The sequence below is a fragment of the Chiroxiphia lanceolata genome, chromosome 19 (assembly GCF_009829145.1).
Source record: "Chiroxiphia lanceolata isolate bChiLan1 chromosome 19, bChiLan1.pri, whole genome shotgun sequence".
Lineage (NCBI taxonomy): Eukaryota > Metazoa > Chordata > Aves > Passeriformes > Pipridae > Chiroxiphia > Chiroxiphia lanceolata.
In genome coordinates this window covers 8,765,227-8,785,209 of record NC_045655.1, presented here as the reverse complement: position 1 = coordinate 8,785,209, position 19,983 = coordinate 8,765,227, and the positions used below count along the sequence as shown (strand labels likewise).

Sequence of the window (19,983 nt, the reverse complement as noted above, 5' to 3'; positions counted from 1 at the left end):
CTGGACATACATTAAAATCCTGGAACACTTTGTCAGTCCTTTTACCAAGCCAGGCAGTATTACCAGCTGTAATGTAACAGCAGTTTTGATCTTGTAACAGCCAGAGTGGTGTTGGTACAGCAATTATTCCTCCTGGAACAGAACCACGGCCTGATATCACACCTACACTTCAGTCTTTTTTACGGGTGAGAGAGAGAGCTTCTCAGCAGCATGTGCCCCTTCATCACCCCAGGGAGGTGAATGGCCCTCTCCAGTGCCCAATCCAGGATCCATTACAGCTCTGGCAAGGAAATAGGCTTCTATTTTAAGCTTGTTGAAGAGGCAACTGGGTGCTGCAGGATGGACATGGGGAAAAGACTCCTGTAAACTGGTTCTTCTTTTTCTCCACTGGGCACCACACAGGCAGACAACACTATGAGGAATGAGAGGCAATCTCATGATCAAATGGATTCAATTCCTTCTTTTTAGGTCTGTAGCAGCCTGTCCCCCATTGTAACAGGATATGGCCACTGATCTCCTTATTCCATGTTCCCACCTGTGAAACTAAATGAGCTGGTACTGGAGCACAAGCTTTGAAGTCCTGGTAGAGGAAGGGCTATTGCAGTGCTGAGTGAGGCCAATTCCCTGCAACCCATAGCCATGGTGGTGGGACAAGCAAAAACCCTGAGGGGCAGAAGAATGTGAAGGAAACGGAAAAGCTCAGAGAAAAGATGAAAGAAACTGAACGTGGGAAGTTAATACTGCTTTGAACAGTTACTGAGCAGAAATCCTTCCCCAAAGTGACAGAACTGCAATTAGCAATCAAGGACTCCAGGTCTGGCATTCAGGCTCTCAGGCAAGGCCCACACCTCCCAGGAGATCCAACTGCAGGGCTTACTCAGAGCCATCTCACAGGCATCAGCAATATTTCAGAAAGGAAGGGTAGGAGCTGTTAGCTGAGCAGTGGGGAGGAAGCAAACACTGCTTGTTTATTCACAGGTCTTGCTACTTGAACCTTTTGCTTCCATCAGATGTCACAGTGATAAGTACCTGTTTAAGAAAAAAATCAGGAACAAGAGCAAACCCACCCCCTGCAGCTAATCCAATTAAGACACGGGATAAAGTTGTAGAGGTTAATCAGATCTGAGCCTTTGGGTCTCTCTCTGCTGCTGCTTAGTGACATATCTGGTGAGCAACACCAGTGAGAGGAAGGCCAGCCAGGAACACCCAGGACCTGGCCAGCCCCAAGAGACAAGTGCTACTGCTCCCCTCTTTTCTGCTCCATGGGGCAGCAGGCAGAGGAGCACAGGGCAGGGCAGGGCAGCCCCGTGGGAGGGCTGCTGGCCCAGAGCTTGGCTGTGCCCTTGAGCCTCCTCAGGTGCCAGGACGGTGTGACCGATGGGCTGCGTTAGACACCCCCTGCAGCAGAGCAAGGTGTGTCTGCAAGGCTGTGCCAGGCTGGAACCAGGATGGAAATGTACTCAGCAAGGAAAAGTTCTGCCTGTACAGCTGCAGGGAGCTCCTGTGACCTTGTGTTTCATTAGGGAACTCTGTGTGTGCCCAGCCTGCAGCAGGGCAGGGGAGGGCTGTCCCTGCTCAAGGGGCATGAGCACAGACACCATGTGGGCTGTCACGAGCAGCCAAAGGAAAGCTGAGCTGGGCTTTGCACTGAAGCAGCTCCACCAGTGCTGGAGGGACAGGGTTCAGTGCTGATACGGGAATGCTGCTCCTGGCACGCTCCTGTCACATCCTGCCTGCTGTCTGGCCTGAAGTTCTGGCCTAAAGCTACCTTGCAAAACTGCTTTCCCCAGCTCACGCCTTCCTGTACAGCCAGATCTGCTCTGCCCCTCTCCCTCCTCCTCCCTTTAGGGCAAAAGAAGCCTCAGCCTTTCTTGCTTAGAGCAGCACCTGCACCCTGGGGGCAACTACTTGCTGTCCCCACCACCACAGCCCTGGGTGCAGGACAGTCAGCAGGGAAGGATGGACCTGCTCTGGAAGGTGCCCTCCCCCCTGGCCCACCAGCCTGGGCTCAGCACAGAAGGGCACACACAGTGGGGAGAAGAAGAAACTTTTTCCATATCCATTTCTTCTGGGCAGGGAGCACACTTGGAGCAGAAATTCCCCTTCTCTCCTGGACAATACCTGCCAGCCTGTCAGGAGGACAGATGGAGCAGGGACTCTGTGGGATGGCAGAACTGGAGTGACAGCAAGATGATGAAAGGTGTGTAAGCACCATCTGACAGTGATGCCAATCTCCCTGGCTACCAGAAATATTGTCTCAGGCAAGTGATTCCTAATCCATGACCACCATCTTCCCCCCAGAAGGGAATTGATACCACTCTACCACACTAGACTTTGTCAGCCCCCTTTGTTAAATTTTTCCTCCTTCCTGGTAAATTCCTTAATCCAAGGACAGTGATTGCCACTTTTTTTCAGTTTCTCAAGGGAACTAAGATCTGTTGCCCCCAAAATCAGAACTTCTGCCCTTCCTGAAGGAAGTTTTATCCTTCCTTTATAGACAAAAGTTTTATAGCACTCAGCTATGAGGAGAAAAACTACATTTTCATACTCTGGACTTGAAACACAGAACATTTTAGATTAAAAATAGCTCCCTTTTTCACTGTCTGCCAGATCTGGGAGGGAGGTGAAAATCCACAGGGACTTGAATTGATGCGTGAAAAGCAGAATTCTATAGCAGTGAGTATGCACACTCTTATTTTAGGTTAATAATAGCTCTGCAATAATACTTTGTGGAGAAAACCAAAGCTTGGGATAGAAACACGCTGGCTGGGGCTCTGGTACTGAGTACCATGACAACTCAAGCACATCCCTCAGAAAAGAGGAGGGGGGGCATTTTAAAATAAATAAATAAATGAATAATTGACTCTAATAACAATAATTGACTCTAACAACACAGAGTTAAACATCCAGTACGAGAGGCTACTGAGTAATGCAGGAGGGATGGGAGAGAAGGAGGGTTACCTCAGTAATTTGATTAAGGGGGAAGAACAGCCAGTCATTCCCTTTCCCTGAATTGGTGTAGGATGACAGAGGCTGGATCATCTATCCAATGTTGATAAGTGCCTGGCCACTGGCAAGGAACACAACACCAGGGCACTCAGAAACATCTCTGCTCTGATGTCAACATCCCAGCTGGCACATGCTGAGCAGCCTCAGCACAGGGGCAGGTCCTGAGCAGGGCTGACTGTTTGCCTGCTAACAGCACAAAACCACCTTGGGGCTCCCACTGGGAAAGAGCTCATTTAGCTGCACCTCCCAGGGAGTAGAGAATGACCTCAGCCAGGCTCCAGCACTGGCACTGCAGAGAGCACCTTCCCTTGAATGAACTGTGTGCATAACTCAGGGAGTTTGCACTACGAGAAACCACCCGATGCAGCTTTGTGTAAAACCTCCACCCACACAGCAGCTACATAATTAATAAGGATGAAGGAGAACAGTATCCCGGGCTGGTGCTCAGATCCCCAGTGATCAGCAGAGCTTGTTATATTCTGTTCAGCCTGAGAAGCCAGCAAAAGGGACACACTTCACACATGGCACTACATGGTTGGTCATTAAACACAGGCTTGGAACCCATAAAGTCACTGCTGCTTGCAAGTGTGGAGTAATTTTTTGCATTAACTTGTTTGTTTTGCAGTAGGCACAACAGTTAATTAGTTTTCATAGTTTTATTACTCCACATGGTCAAATAACAGCCTGGAGCTTCCAGTCAGCTGGAACTGCATAAGGCCCAGAGAATTCTTACTGTGCTTTTCAGGACTGTTCGCTGGGCTCAGAAATCAGCAGCTGGCACATGGCTCCTCTGCCCCAGCTTTTCTTGGCCACCAGTACCAACACTAAAGGACCCCATAAATCAGTGCAGCAATGGCAGCTCTCAGCTCATGGGCCACAGAGGGAATAAAGCTGGAAGAAGCTGTTTCAGACACAAGACAATTCTTTGGGAGGCATTTTGGCCATCACCACCCTGGGGGAAGTCATCCAGTGCACCTGCCTTGTTGAAGGGGACTCTGGTTCATAGAGTCCTAGAGGAGACAACACCAGAATATTTAACATGTGGAAGGCACAAGAGCAAACCTGCACACACACACATCTACCAAGGACCTGCCCAAACAGTTCCCAAGGCTGGCAAGTCCGAGAGTGATAAAGCAAACTTGCAGCTCAATAAAGATTCTTCAGACACTTTATTTAGGTTGGAAGGAAGTTATTCCTCCAGTCCTGGTCTCCAGGCACAGCTCAGAGACCAAAGACAGCAGCAGCAGCAAGACAATCTCCCCTGCTCTCAGAGCAGTCCCCTCCCAAAGGGGCTCCTTAATGCACAAATCAATGCAAAATAAATCTTTCTCTGAGACCCAAATACTATTGTCAGAGGACACACAAAGGAAAAATGTTTGTGCCTTCCCTGCTGATGGGGAGGAGAACCCAGAGACATAAATCCAGGACTGTGTGCAAAAGCAACTCCTCCATCAGCAACCAGGGAGCTGAGGGAAGAGGCAGAAGCTCAAACAGAAGAAAGAACCACAACAAACACTTTGATTTTCCTCCCCAGTGCAAACGACCAGGCTGAAAACCAACATCCTTCCATGGAGGCCACTGCCTGCAGTGGGAAAAGATGCTCAAGGCCCACTTCCCACTATTTCTCAGTGTGAGGGTAAGTAAATATGTGAGAGGAGTGGCAGGAAGACAAGCATTTGGCTCTGGTTCAGAGCCAAGGGGCAGAACTAAAAACCTGCTTTGCTTTCTAAATCCCTTAGGGCACGTCCCCATTCTGGTACCAGCCCCAGCAAAACATACAATCCATGTCAGACACATAAAGCATCCAGGACAACAGGCACACTTGTTTTCAAGTGCTTTGCTAGACCAGGTCAGAGCACACAGGATCAGCTCCTCCAGTAGTTCTTGTGAAACTTTTTTCTGTTTTCCACCTTTTATAATATTGATCCTCTCTCTGCCAAGGGTAACCATGGCCACACCTCACTGGCTTTAGGCTGCCACCAACAAACACTTCCATGCAACTGTACATGACACACAAGTGCTACACAAACCATGGTCTCCATCATCACCTGTACCTATCAGTGAAGGACCACAGAGGCAGGGAGGTGCTTCCTCAGGGGACACTGCCCTGAAGAAGTGCACGAAACCAGAGGTTTGATGATTGATAGTCACAACCAGCTTTGCCTCCAGCAGCCTCATTTATCTTTTCCTCATGCAACTCAGGATACTCCAGAGTATTCACTCCTCGCAGAGTACATTCAGTATCAAAGCACGCAAAGAACAGTTTCTGGGGGTAAGATTGATCCTGCTTGTTTAACATCAGTTCCACACATCCTTACTCTTCTCACCAGCAACACAGGGTCACTGCAGACAGCTGTTCCTAAGCAACAGGACCATACGCTTTGAACACATTCTCTGTGTCTTGCTAGTGCTGGGTTTTACTTCTGGAGTTGAAGGAATTAAAGGTCCAGGTGAGACTCGGTGTCATCACAAACATTTGGGACTTTCACTACACATTTCACCAAGACATGTTGACTCTGGTCAACAGAATATCCCTGGGGTCACCAGGAGCAGCTGAATCAGGGTTGATGGCACTGCTCAGGAGACTGGGAGAGAGAAAGGAGCGACTGTCCCAGGTGCTACAGCTCGAACAGGCAAACACTGCAGGGTTTGAGTCACACCAAAATCCAGAGCATCCAGAGATCAGCTTTCCTCAGCAGCCTGTATGTACAACAGTGCAGGAAAACAGCCCATCAGCTCTGTCTCACGGTACCAAAGTGATTTCAGACCAGCTCGTAGTACAGAGCCTAGTGAGGAGGAGAGAGGGATCACAGCTTCCTTGGCTGCTGTCAGACTCAAACCCACTGCTGCATTTCATTTGCAAACTTGCCCCGGTACATTTGCAATGACTCCAAATACCAGGAAGCAATGGGAACATCGTACTTCCTACTGCAGAGGAGAAACATTTGCCTTCTAGGTCTGGTAGAGAGCAACTTTAAAAGCCCTGCAAATGTTACAGGCATAACTGATGGCGCAGAAAAGCACCTCCACACTGCTTCCCCTCGCTGAGCAGCTGGCTTGTTCCTCTGGAGACGGGATGATCTCTTCCCCTTCTCTGCCGTGACAGCACACAACCACGGAGCACAATGCACCAGCTGATTTGCAAAACAGCATCAATCCACTCTGTGTTTACGGCTTTTTCTCCCCTTTCTTTTTAAACACGCAGGCTTAAATGTTTTTATTGCTTCACTGATTTTCTATGCGCAAGACAGGATTTGAGAACAATGCATCAGCAAGGATCTGTGTGCCTAAAGCTCATCCCGCACATTCAGCTGAAACGGCAGAGCGTGCGCTTCCCAAGCCTCCCGCTGGAGCCGGGATCAGGAAGCGGCGGAGACAGCGCGTCCCTCTCGGACAGTGCAGATTTCCAGGCAGCTCACACGTGGAAGGTACACAAATGTGTAATGAGTAGGAAGCCTCCCGAGGCTTTTTACAAACCTAGAGGCATCAAGCTGCCAGTAACTCATGAGCTGTGTAGGACTGACTCAGCCTCCCTGTGCGTTTTGGTGTGTTTGTTGTGACTCCTTGAAACACTTTGGGAAATGCCTACTTTTACTGGCACAAACTTAATAGTGCTGTGTTTGCTACACTGCCAATATCTGGTACGTATTGATGGCTCCTACTCCCAAATTTTTACTCTAAGCAAAGCCAACAGTCTGTGTACAGGCTGATGGGACTGGAGAGAGGAACAACCAAGGAGCCAGGGAAAGGAGAAATGGGATAGCTGATCACAAACCTTTCACGCTGCAGGGAAGGTGTAAATACAGACAACCCAGAGACTCACATCCAGCTTAAGGGCTGGTTGGTGTTCAGTGCACAGAGGTATTAGAAGACTAAGGAGGAACTTGGGGCATTTTTGCTGTTCATCTTGCGAGAGGCAGGAAGATCACTAATGACCTCTGTGTAGTTTTTCCATGCTGAGCCATCAGCCCAGGGCATCGTGGCTAAAAGCCAAATCTGGGTATAAGCCTTGAAGTGCTGGGAGATTGCCATCCCCTGTAACAACACTGGGGATGGACACAGGCTAATCCAGGCACAGTAAAAGGCATCAGCCTGCAGAGGGAATAGTCTCTCAGACATCTATTCGCTGCTAAATGCCTCAGTTTCCCTCCCTGAAGGATAAATTCCCCTCCCCTCTTTCCTGGGTGCTGCTGTATTCAAAAAAGCCTCTGGCAGAAGGCAGTGAGAAGCTGCTAATCCAAAGAGCATCAGCAAACCAATCTCCTTCAGCAAAACCAGATCCTCTCCCGCCAGCCCATTCTTCCCTTCAAGGCTGTCTACAGGGCAATGAATTTGAAGGGACTCTCTTTTTTTCCCCCAACCCCATAACCCAAAGTGGAGGAGTCAAAGGGTTAATGCTGCATGACAAAGGTCAGCCCAGTTTGGGGAGGGAGGAGAAAGGGAAGCATTGTGGCCACAGACAGCAGCTCCCTGCACACAACGCCACTTGAGAAATGTAAAGTGATGGTGCTGCTCAGGGAAAAGGCCTGAGAGCCCGGCCTAAATCCCAGGGCTTTATGGCTCACAAAAGCCCAGCCCCCTGAGTCATTAATCGTGTGCTCCATGGCCGGGGGCCTCAAAGAGCAGCAGATGACACAAGCCCAGCTGCTGCCGCCGCCCCTCCTCAAGGTAGCGGGGCAGGGGCAGGTGCACTCCCCGCCCTCTGCTCGGGACTAATCTATTCTCCCGCCTTGTCCTCTGCCTTTCATCTCCCCCAGCAGCCCACGCTGACAACTGTAAATGAGATTAGACTCCAAGGCGTGGGGCAGATGCAGAACCCCCTCTGTGCATTGCCAAGAGACCCTTGTAGCTTTTAAAATGTCTGTCCCCTTTACAAAGCACAGCTTGGCGGAGGGGGAGAAGGGGGCACATTTCTTGTCACACTCTCAGAAGCATCTGATGTAGCAGACAAGGCAGACCCTGCTTTGGGGACTGGATGCTCTTGTCACCATGGACAGTCTCCCACCAGCACCCCTGATTCTCCAGTTCACCTTAGGAGATGAAGTAACAACTCTACTATTATTTCCTAATTCCCATGACCTCTTTGCAGTACCACCCCACTTAAATATGGACATATCAACACCACTCTGAAAAGGCAGTGATAGTCCAAAGTTCAGGCAAGGACCTGCACACAACCCTGTGCTCAACCCCCCTCCCTGCCTGTACTGCTGCTCTCACTGCCATCATTTCCTATTCTTCATATTGCAGCCTGTGCTCCTGCTGCTCCCAGTGACCCACACAACCCAGCAGTGAGACACAAGGTATTTCTCAGAGAAAGAGGTAAAATCTCGAGTCACAAAGCACTGCCTACAGCTCAGCAAGACCTGCCTGCAGAGGTCCTGCAGCCACAGCTGGCAGGGGTTTGCCAGCACCAATAGGCAGGGAAGCTTTTCCAAGGGAAGGGTGATGTTTAGCGCAACAGTGTCCCGGTAAACAAAATGGAATTTCTTTTACAGTCTGGGAAATAGTTTGTCCTGCCTGTGCTAAAGGCTGTCCAGAGAAAAGGAACACAGTTAACATAAAAGCTCATTGAGTTCAAAATAACTCCCTTTCTCGGTTACAACCAACCATGATAATAGCTGGCCTGATTTTATGGATTGCTTTGCAATTTCAATCGTGCAGGAACCAGCCCTGGACTTAGGGCGGTTGCAAAGTCAGCGTATTTTAAAGCATATTTTCATGTTTATGAGACCATGGCAGAGCAGGTTCAGCTGCACCCACTGCTGGTAGTGTCAGCAACTGAACTCTTCCTGGCAAGTGCATATCTCTCCAGCCTTGTTTCTGAGCTCAAGTTTTCCATTAGCTGCCCACACAGACTGGGTAACTTGGCATCTCTCTGCATTCCCCATAAATTCTGTTCATCTGTTGCCATCACGCCCACGTACAAATCTCAGGAAGGAATCTAAGATTTCTAAAGCAGCTGCAACAAAACACAGGCTGGATTGACAAGCAACAGGATCAAGGTGGTGAGCCAGTGAGGAGGGTCTTTTTGGAGAGTTTTGTGTGTGTCTATTTAAAACAAGTTTGTTGTCATGACTACAAACGAGGGTATGGGTGAGAAGTGAGAACTCCAAGATGAGGGCTGATAATGTTAATTCACCTTCGAAATCTCAGCAGCCATGGGGAAAACAGAGAAGATGATACAAGCACTTGGCATTTAACAGGGCTGAAAGCCACTTTCAGAAGGCAGGTCTGTCCTAAGAACAGAGATCACCCTCCTGGACAGCCCCTTTCCCCCCGCACAGCCAAGGGCTGGGTAATTCTGATTAGCTGCAGTCATGGCTTAAGCAGGGGCATTGGAGACAGGGAGGCAAGGAAGGGCACTGAGGCCCTGGAAAGGACACAGCAAAGCTGGAACTGCCCCTCAGGAGACTCATCTGCACTCTCTCTAACCATGAACTTGGCTTCAGCAAGGACAGGGAGATGTTCCCCTGTCTGTGCAAGGCAATTAACAGGGATCTTAATAGCACAGAGAAGTGTGAAACTATCAGGACCTGCTCCTGAGAGTGTCATATTTGTAACTCTACCAGAAGATTAACAAAAGAATAGGGTTTTGGCCAGCAAAGAACAAATGAAGAAACCCCCAAGTGATTGCAGAGGGGTGGAGAGGCAATGCCTTGCTCTGCTCAGAGCTCAGATTCCAAAGGAGCCAGCGAGGAGTGCGCAGGGATGGCGCAGGCTCTGCAGAAGGCAGCAGATGTGTGTGTGGGGGTGGAGGGTGTTTATGAGCACAATAAATAAATGTATGAATCCCTATAAAAGTTCCCATATAAAAGTGAGTTAGAGCTGCCCGAGGGCCGCGGCCTCGTAATAAAAATCACATCTTGCAAGCACAGTATGAAGCAGCAGCTGAGCTGGAACTGTCTGGCTGCAGCACCGCAAAGCTGCGAGGCTGCTGCTCCCAAACTCTTGGGTGAAGTGCTGACCCCACTAAATGCAGGAGGAATTTTGGTACTTGCTTCAGTGTAGTCAGGATTTTGCCCTGGGAGGGGCTTCATTGAACCTCAAAGAATAGGAAGTAGTTCTGGGCCCGACTTTTTGTCAAATTTAATCATTTTTACTTCTTAAAGAGAATCAATCTGCAAGTGGCTGAAGATCTTGGCTTGAGCCACTGACAGTTCCCAGTGTGACAGATTAGAACTGAATCAAAACAAATAAAAAATTCCTCCAGAAAGCATGGTCAGTCTCTCCTCTCCCCCAAAATAACCAAGCAAAAAGTACTTCTTTATGGCTGAGCAGCAATTTCCATCATAAAGTTTTGAATTTTTAATTAAGATGTTGGGAGGGGAGTGACATTAAAAAACCAAACCCTTTAATTTTGTATGTCTAAATAGAAACCTGCTGCTTTCTTTTGGTCATGAAGCTTAAATAAAAGTTTTTAAATTATCTCCCAAAAGGAAGAAAGAAAGCATTAATAATTTTTTCCCCACTCAAAAGGCTGGGGAGGGTGTGCTGACCTCTCCTTGACACTGTTTTCTGGGGTGATGGACTATGACAGCAACAAGGCACTTGCAGAGTCCCAGCCTGTGAATTCCCAACTGCTCTAACACTTTCTCCAGAGCCTCCTCTTGCTCTGCTGCTCTCCTGGGAGGTGATGAACACAGCCCCACGTGTTCCAGCTGAGAGGGGGGCTCTCAAACCTCAGTTCCAGCCCATGAGTCACAAACACATGTGCACCTTCCACCACACATTCCCACTCCAAGTTCACACACAGCCAGGTCCCAACTCCCAGGGAGGGCTGCAACTGTTCCCAGTTTGAACACACAGGCGTTCTCCAGTTATTAAGGCTGTCCTCATGTTTCACATGGATGCCAATCAGAGCTAAACAAAATGTTCCTACGAGCACATTGCTGCTGGGAATAGCAACCTTGTTCCCTGACAAACAGCATCTTGCACTGCACTGCAGGACTAATTGCACTGCTCTGATGATGGAATGCTCAAGGAAGACGTCAGCTTTGCCCGGGGGCAACAAGGGGCAACAAGGACATCATTGATTTATTCAGGACTTACGACTGGTTGTCACAGGTTACATTCTCTTTGATAATAAAGCCTTATAGACAAGGTTTAAAATTCAGCTGCAGCCCTAATTGAAACATAGCTAATTACTGGAGGTCTGCCTTTACAGCCAGTTCCATTGTCACTGGGTTAATGTTCTGTAAATCCAACAGTCAAACTCTCCCTTCCCTTAAAAAGAGAAAAAAAGAAGGAAAAGCCCCCATCTACTATTCAAGCAAGTCCAATGGGAAATTACAGATTCCTCTCTTTGAGCCTGAGGTAGCTGCCAGCCAACAGCCCCATCCCACAAGGGCTCAATGACTTCAAAGGATGCCTGTAGAATCAGCCTCCAGATTAAGGCCAGTGTTGAGACAGGAGAATTCAAAGTGGCTGGAACAAACCTCCAGCCCAGATCACAAGCAATTCATTGTGCATCCACCTTTTCAGTGGCAGCAAACCCTTAGAGCCCCAGGAAACTCCAACACACCACACAGTTTAGGTGTGACCATCAGGGTTCCCCAGCTCCCACCCACCAGCTGGCTGTGCTGCAGTGCAGGCACGTGGAGCAGCACTCGGTCACACCGACAGGGTGTGAACCAGCACTCCCCAGAACTGGCAGCCCAGTTAATGACTGGATGAGAACGGGACCCCCAGGGTACCAAGGACATCCCTTCACACACTGCACCACAGCTTTGGCTTTGCACTTCAGCCAGACACAGAGGCAAGACTAGTGCCTCATAAAGCAGGGATGAAATCCCATCCCAACTTTATTGCCAGTCAGAGCAAGCTCCCTTACAGAAGGTGACATTTACACGCACACACAACTGCACGGAAGTTTATGACATCAAGAGATGGCTGCAGTTTAAAAGTCAGTCAACCCTAGAAAAATCCTCCAGTTTATAGCTGCTTCACATTCCAACCTGGCACGTGGAGGGAATGCCACAAAGCAAACACGTCAGTTAAAGCAGCTGAAAGCATCATTTACAAACTAGAGCCCACCACCCAAAATCTCCGCAGCTCCAGCTCAGAGCTCTGCAGAGCTGTGCTGATTTCAGCCAGCTACAGGTCTGACCCGAGGCATTTAACACGACCCAACCACAGTCTTGGGTACAGGAGCAGATACTTTGCTAATCCTTTGCTAATAGTTTCAAGGAGCAGGTGCTCCCCGGAGGATGTAACCCCACACAAGTCAGTTTAGCAGCTGGGGAGCCATTTCAAAGAGCACAGTGCTGGTTTTACAGGTCCTGGTCTGCCTGCCTGAAAGACTAGAACATCCTTTAATGCACAGGCAAGGACAGCACAACTGGCAGCACACAGAGCAGCACCTTGGCTCAGCCCCCGTGCCAGCAGGGATGGGCTCACTCCTGTCCCTGGCTACTCTGAAGAGGGGCTGAGAGAAAGGCCCAAAGCAGTCATGATAATCATGATTTGCACATCAGCATCCTGGGAACTGGGAGCAGGGAGCACATTCCTCCTAGGCTGTGTTTGAAACGCAGGGAAAAGCTAGCACAGAGGGAATTCACTGGAGGTTAAGCTCTTTGCTCACGAGACAGAGACAATACATCAGATGTTCACATACCTGATCAAACAGGGCTTTCCAGTGCTGAGAGGCAATGCATGAGGGAGGAAAAAGAAGAAAAAGAAGGTATAAGAGCAACGACATTAACAGGCAGTAAACTGTAGAAGTACATTCTAACAGAGGAATAGCCAAATGATTTAATGCCATTTCCAGCATCCTTCTTCATCCCAGAATCACCTACCCTTCCGGGGGAGGAGGCAGGGGGAATCTACCAAACACAGGGAGGACAGTTTTCATTTACAAATCCAAATTAGGATGAACTCAGAACATTCATGTGTTAATTCTGTTTTCTCCCTCTTTGTCTACTTGCAGGCAAGCAAGGAATAAAAGGCTTTTTTACTCCCAGGGATCAAGAAAGCTTGGTGTATATTGAGGGGAGGGGGGAATTAGCAATGGTTTTTCAGATCACTCTCTCAGATCCTGTGGCCCAACCCTGACCCCTCAATTGCCTTGCTGGGTAGTCAGAGCCCTGTCTGCTGCCTGCCCCTGACTCTGGCAGGGATTTGCTGCAGGATCTTTAACAGCCCACCAGTTTTCTGAACCTCACATGTCCCCATTTGGAAAACAGGTAATTCCTCCTGTGCAAGGGGGGAGGGTGGAAGGCTGGAGAGAGCCCATTATAAGGATTTACCCCACACCTTTTGTTCTAGCAGAACTACCTTAAAAATGCTGTGTAGAGGGAAGCTCTACTTCAACACACACAGCACTCCACAAGTCCTTGTCACTTGGGAACAGACAAAACCAGCTGGAGACTGGCTCTGGTTTATGTTTTGTAGAAAGACTGATGTCAAGTCACCTCCCTAACCCAGACTTGTTGTCTCAGTGTCCCATGGAACAGAGGACATTCTTAATAAATTGTGTAAGGCTCTCTCATCTCTCCTGGATTTAGGGACCAGTTCAGAAGACAGCAACTTCCATGGGGCAACACTGGGGTGACCACTGGCTTGGGATCTCCAGAAAACACCTTGCACATTTCCAGCTCTGCTGTCTGAAGTGCAGTTCAGCAAAACATTTTGTTTCTGCCTCATTCACTGCCCCATAAAAGCAAATTGAGTAAAATAACAAATGACAGACTCAAAGAAGCAAATCTCACTGTGCTGTAGGCAAAGCAGAACTCTGGGGAGAGTCTTATCTAGTCCTGGAAGAATATTTGCTTTCACATGGTAGGCAGATCTAAAGCAGAATTGACTGGAGTGACACTGGAATATCAGGCCACCGAATTCCTTTCCATTAGTTAAGTTGTTGGCTCCCCTCCTCCCCATCTCTCCATTTATAAACTCCCATTTATCATCATAAATCAGCCCAGCACTTTAAACAGAGCGTATTGGGACTGCCTGGATCCTGGCTTTGTGGAATGCTGCTCTGAGAGCTGCAATGACATCACAGCTGAGCTTTTACACCCTGCCAATGCTGTGGCAGCCAAACCTCCACTACGTAATATTTTTGTGGTTAATAACACATAAAGAACTGATCCTGTGTCAGCTCTTGCTGGCCAAGCCAGAGAGCTCCCATCAAGCTTTCAGATGTAATAGCAACAGAAAATCAGCCCCCAGTGAGGTCCCAGGGGGACACAGAGCAGTTGGAATTCTCAGAGATGATGCTCTGTAGCCTGCTTGTTTCAGCAGGAAATCTTGGCCGAGGAGAGGGAGGGCATTTACACCACTTCCCGCTCTTCTGACTTGCAGATGATACACGATACCTCAGGCTTCTGTCACATCATCCACTGCCAGGTCTCAGCAGCTTCCTGTAACCAATGCAACTGCAGCTCTGGGGCTGCTTTGTTGATGATAGAAAACAAGGTACCAGGGTCAGATAACAATGCAGATCCCACACCAGTAACGACGACACTGCGAGCTGGGGCTGACCCAGGCTGTCCTACCTCAAGGTCGAGCAGCAAATCACCAGCAGAACTGGGATGAGAATCTAGACTTCACCAGGGAAAGCTCCTGTCCAAGGAGCCCAATCCTGCCAGGCACTCAGCACTTCAGCATCTCCTGGTTCCCTGGCAGGATGGAATTGCTAATGGTTCTGTTCATGTAGAGGCTGGAGGAACTCCAAGGGGCCCATGTGTGTCACTACAGGAAATCTTTCTTGGAGGACCATCCAGGCAAGCACAAAATTTGTCAGAGAAGAAAAGGTCACAGGCTGACGCAAGCAAGCGCTGGGACTTGGAAACCTGGACTGTGAAAGCTCCTGGAAAGCCACCCTTTCCAAGTCAAAGCTACACATACCCCTGGATGAGGCATCTCCTCCTAGGACTGCCTGGCAGTGTTGTAGCAGAGGTCAAACCGCATCACATGTTCCCTCCTGACTGCACAGCGCTCAGGGATACAGCCCGGGGAATGCAGCTCTACCAAGCAACTGCATTTCCTCCGCTACCCTCTGGGGGGAAAATCCAACAGCAACCGAATTCTAGGTGACTCAGAAGGAAGAGCTGGGGCATGAGGAGCGGGCTCTGTCCCTAAACATCCCCGGACAGGTTCCTCCAGCAGCGTCAGAAACTAGAGAGCAAAGGGGATGCACCACTGCTGGAGGCTCAGCTCCCAAGTGTCCCTCTCGTAGCGGTGCAAGACCCGAGCCAGAGCCCGCTTCAGAAAGACGTTTAGTACCTCTGTTCATGTCTCATTGGCAGGAGCAGACCCTGCGCTTACCGCTGCAGACTGGGCAGATTCTTTGCAGTCCTCATCCCAGCCGAGTTTGCTGGGAAGGAGAGCTGTGAACAGTCCTGGGATGCACCAGGAATGCAGGATCTCTCACGTTTGCTCCCTCCCAGACAGGTGCACAGCGAGCTCCTGCCTCCGGGACCGGCAGGCGCAGAACAATCGCCTCAGCTCTGCAGTCTCTGCCGCTCAGCCTGGCAGGGGCAGACTCGGTGTCCTTCTGGGCTGCGTGAGCAGAGGCAGAGCTCCGGTGCCAAGTTATCCCGCTCTCAGGTGCAATCAGAGCTCGGAGGGTGGAGAGAAGCCATCAGCCCCGCCGAGCCGGGGAAAAAACTTCCTCGGCTGTTTGTTGCTCGGGGGCTGGAAGAGGGAGCAGCTCCCGAGAGCGGGAGCGTTTCGCATCTGTCACCCTCCGGGTGGCCGGGACTCTGGAGAAGCTCTCGGTCCCGTGGAAGCCCCTGGAGCCCAGGCGTCAGCCCCTCTCCGGGCTCCAGGGTCGCCTCGATGCGCAGCCCGCTGCCCGTGCCCGGGAGCCGCAGCATCTCCGCGACGGTCGCGGGCACCGGGCGGACCGGCCGCCTGCCCGGGCCCCCGGGGCAGGGAGCGGCGGGAGCGGCGGCCCCGGGGCCGGAGCCGGCCCGGCGGCTGCCGGAGCCCGCGGACAGTGGCGGCGGGAGGGCGGCGGGGACGGCGGCTTTCCCAAGCCCCGCAGGGTCACCGGCCCCACTCCTGCCCCCATCCCGGGATGCAGCTATGAATAGCCTGAGCCGATTAACCTGGCGGAGGGGGGAAGACACCGAGCGAAGCAAACTTACATCCTCCGCGGCCATAGGTAGGACATCCTCGGAGTCCAGCACCTCGATTTCTTCCGCCTCCGCGCTGGCAGCCACAGCAGGGGAAGAGCTGGCGTGAGGCTCCGGCAGCTTGTCTCCCATGCTTGGAAACGGTCCCCCTTCAGCCCCCGCCCCCCCCCTTCTCCCCAGATCCTTAAAGAAATTAAACCTAGCTGCTGCTTGGCAAACTTTCAAGCGCAGCCGAGCCTGCCTTCATGACTCCCGCAGCCGGCAGGGGAGGAAATCCTCCATCCAGGGAACATCCAATTAGCGCGGGCAGCGCCGGCGGGCGGCATCATCCCGGCGGCCGAGCTCCGGCCGGGGCACTGACCCCTCCCCGCCCGCCGCCGCCCGCCCCCGCGGCCGGGCGGTGCCCCCGGCCCGGGCACGACGGGCGCCTCCCCCGAGCCATCGCCCGGGTACGGGGGTCCGCCCTTCCCGGCGCGGGAGAGCCCCCGGGGGCTCTGGGAGACAGAGCCCGGAGCTGCGGCACGTCCGAGGATGCGGCTGGGCGGCGGCGGGGGAGCAGCCCCGGGGGGAGCAGCCCCGGGGTCCCCGCACCGCCTCCCCCGGGGCGACCCGCCGAGGATCGGCCGTGCCCAGCGCCGGGCAGCCCTTGGTTCGGTCCCAGCCCGGTCCTGCCCGCGGGCAGGTGACCAGGTAACTTGTCCCTCCCGGAGAGTCCCACCGTGAGGGGCTGGTGTGGGGTTTTACATCTTTTACCGTAACGACTCGTTCCTGTATGCCAGGATGGGTAGCTTAACCATCTGGAGCCCGGATTAGGAACTTGAGGAATGCCCTGACTGCAGGCAGAAATCCAGCAGTTTTAGCTTCTTCCAATGAAGCACAGAAATAGCAGGTCGGCAAGGGGGAAGGGCGAGCAGAGCCGGGCTGAGCCACATGGTGCCAGTGCCTCTGCTTGCTGCTGTACCGACAGCCACAGCCAGACAGAGCCAGAACAGAGAGAGGGTCCAGCACCACAGGCCACGTTTTCTGGGTGCAAAGGTCCAAAACCAGCTCAGCCACAGCTCAGCCATAAGGACAGAACCAACCTACAAGTCCATCTTTTCTATACAAATTTGTTTAAACAACAGACGACAACAACAACAATTAAAACCAAATGCAGCTGGAATACCTCTGAGAAAGGAATAGGATTTTCCATCCTGCAGAAGCGAAGCGAAGAAGTAAAGCCACGACCCTTGGACCCGAAGAGCAGAACTTTTCTACCTCAGGATTCAGGCGGGAAAATGACAACAAAATAAAAGCTCTTCTGGGGTCTCCAGTGCAACTGATGAACAGGAGAGGTTCTGCCCCTTAAGGACCATCACCTTGAGCACAGCATCCACTTCTGCCTTGCTCTAGAGCCTGTCCAGCCTGCTCTCCCAAAGCATAAGAACAGGAGACCAAATCCAGCACTTGTGAGAAACACTAACCCACTTCACTCATACAACACCACCCCTGCCAAAATATTCCAGGCACTAAGCAGCTATTATAAAAACAATCTCTTTTTGACTCAAAACCTGAACCTCATCAAAACTTCAAAACAGATGGATAAGCAAAAATATGCTATGCCAACAGAGAGAAACAGCAATCATTTAAAGATGTCTGTAGGGAGGAGGGAAGCGAGTTTTTAAAGCAAAGAGAGAATAAATGAGCTGAATTTCAGGGGTAACAGGTTCCACACAGTTGGGGACTGTATTGTCTCTGATTCCAGATGCTGGTGGGAAAATGCCAACCATGAAGTGTAACATGAGTGCAATCAACAACAGGGAGAACCCCCAAAACCTTACCTTAACACCAAACTCCCACTAAACTGAAATTCAAACTGCTGCAAAATTACAAGTTCATTTCTCTCCTCTAAGGAATGTTTTTCACTAGTGGTAATGATAGTTTGGGGGTTTTTTCAGGGAAATGTCTCTGCACATTGCACATATGAGCTGGTGCTGTGCTATAATCATCACAGAAAGGAAATTAACAGTATTCTAATGAGGAGTTTTGTTACAGACAAATTATCATCTTGCAAGTCTGTGAGAGCCTCTTAATTTAGAATGTCATTTCTCCCCACTGCATACCCTGGTGACTCTACCTTGGAAAACAGTAATTGCTAGAGAAACTGGGGAGCTGGGGGCACCCCAGAGCAGATGCAGACAGAACATGGAAGGGCTTCAGGAGAAACTGAGACAGAAGGAACTTGAGATTATAAAACCTACTCCATTTTCACATTCAGTAACGTAGGCAACCTTTTATATTCCAAATACTGCAAAGAAAATGTAGATATACATCCTTCCTGCATTGGAAGTGGCTAAAAAGGTCAGCTCATGAATATGCAATAAAAACCCCTCAAAGTAGGGACCCAGCCAACATCTGCTAGCTAAGCCTCCTGGAACAAACCTGAACAGTTTGTTCACAGGTCCTTTTTCCACTCAAAGTAGCCCCAAAGGGCTTTTACAAAACTGCCCAGCTCTCACAACTGGAGCTACGTGGAGCAACCCACCCAGCTTGATTTCCGTATCAGAGTTCAGCCCAGCCAGCCCTGGGAGGAAGGAAAATGAGGTATTTGGGATCAGAAACCCAAAATGCTGCACCCAAACACAACCCCAGGAAGAAATAAGACAGCACATACACAGCTGGGACCGGATCAGACCTGTCAGATTAACCCCTTCAGGGTCATGAGAACGGCTAAAAATCTTTAAAAATCACGGATGGTTTGAGATTGGGGTTTAAACTGAGTCCAAAAGGTAACAGTGGCAAAGGGCTCTTTGAGCATCAGTGCTGGGACAACACAAGTTTAGAATCAATATGAATTAGACTCTGTGTTCTGCCTTTTGGCTTCTCTATGACTCATGGATACTTTCCCTCCTGAAGAGAAGGAATAGTGGGAAAAAATAATGTCCAACCTCTTGTCTGATTTCTAACTTGTGTTGAAAGCCTGTCCTCCTGACCCTCCCTATTCCCCATGTTAGAGCTTTTTCAAGTCCAGCACTGAAAAAGCAGGCTCTAGCCTTTCCACCTGCAGCTCTCTTCTGCCCCAGTAGCTGTTATTCATTGCAGCTGGTTCTAATTGTCTTTTTGGTTATAGCTGGGGAAATAATTAAACCTGCTATTAGTCCTTTTTTGGGGTGGTTGTCTTAAAAGGAAGCCCTCCTTTTAAATACCCTTTAGGGGTATTTAAATAATACCTTTATTTAAATAATAACCTAATACCTTTAGGGTATTTAAAATGTCTCTCTGCCCCTTTTTAATGTTACCTGATGGAATCACAGCACAGGTTCATTCTGAATCAAAAGAACTATTTGAAATGGAGACCAATTAGTAATTCAAGGTTAATTTCCAACATAAAATCAAGTCTTGCTTACTATAATTCCTGAACTGACAAGCTTTCAGACCAGAGGGTCAAAGCCAAGGGGTGAAGGATATGTCTCCAAGGAAGAATAATCAAGGTCTTTGTCCTCTGAGTGACTTTACATCATGACAAGGCAACTCATGGAGTCATCTCAGACTGAACTGAGATGGAGTCTGGTTGTGGAAAATACAATGAAAGAAGTTGTTAGGAAACCCTACAGGACCAGAGGGAAGAAACCAAATCACTGCTAAGAGTGAACGGACTGGGCTGCTGCTCCCTCTCCCCGGCACTTAACAGCAACAGCTCGACTTTTTGGACTTTCTTCTTTATGCGCTCCATGAGTAGAACAGTTTCCCTTACGGTGATTAGAACCCTCACGGGGTCCGGGAGGGCTTGGCCAGCGGCACGGGGACATCGTGGCTCTTACCTGGGGCTGCCTCAGAGAACACCGCCCGCCCGAGCGGGGCCGCAGCAGAGCTGGACACCAAGACCTGTGTCTCTTCCCTAGGCCAACTCCTCACCCCG

General features: G+C 50.2%; 1 protein-coding gene across 6 annotated transcripts in view; it reads right to left on the bottom strand.

The window, feature by feature from the left end:
• The window catches only part of RHBDL3 (rhomboid like 3), a 60,956-nt gene extending 41,004 nt beyond the window's left edge, over positions 1 to 19,952 (bottom strand). For 2 of the 6 annotated variants that reach the window (XM_032706892.1, XM_032706894.1), the window contains exons 1-2: positions 16,098 to 16,217; positions 12,623 to 12,646 (exon numbers count right to left, since the gene is read on the bottom strand). In XM_032706892.1, the coding sequence (XP_032562783.1) occupies positions 12,623 to 12,646; positions 16,098 to 16,217 (144 nt within the window). Of the gene's footprint in view, positions 1 to 5,063; positions 5,092 to 12,622; positions 12,774 to 16,097; positions 16,218 to 19,885 lie in introns of those variants that run through there. The other 4 variants (XM_032706893.1, XM_032706896.1, XM_032706898.1 and 1 more) reach the window with 3 other exon arrangements.
• Positions 19,953 to 19,983: the final 31 nt, after the last annotated feature.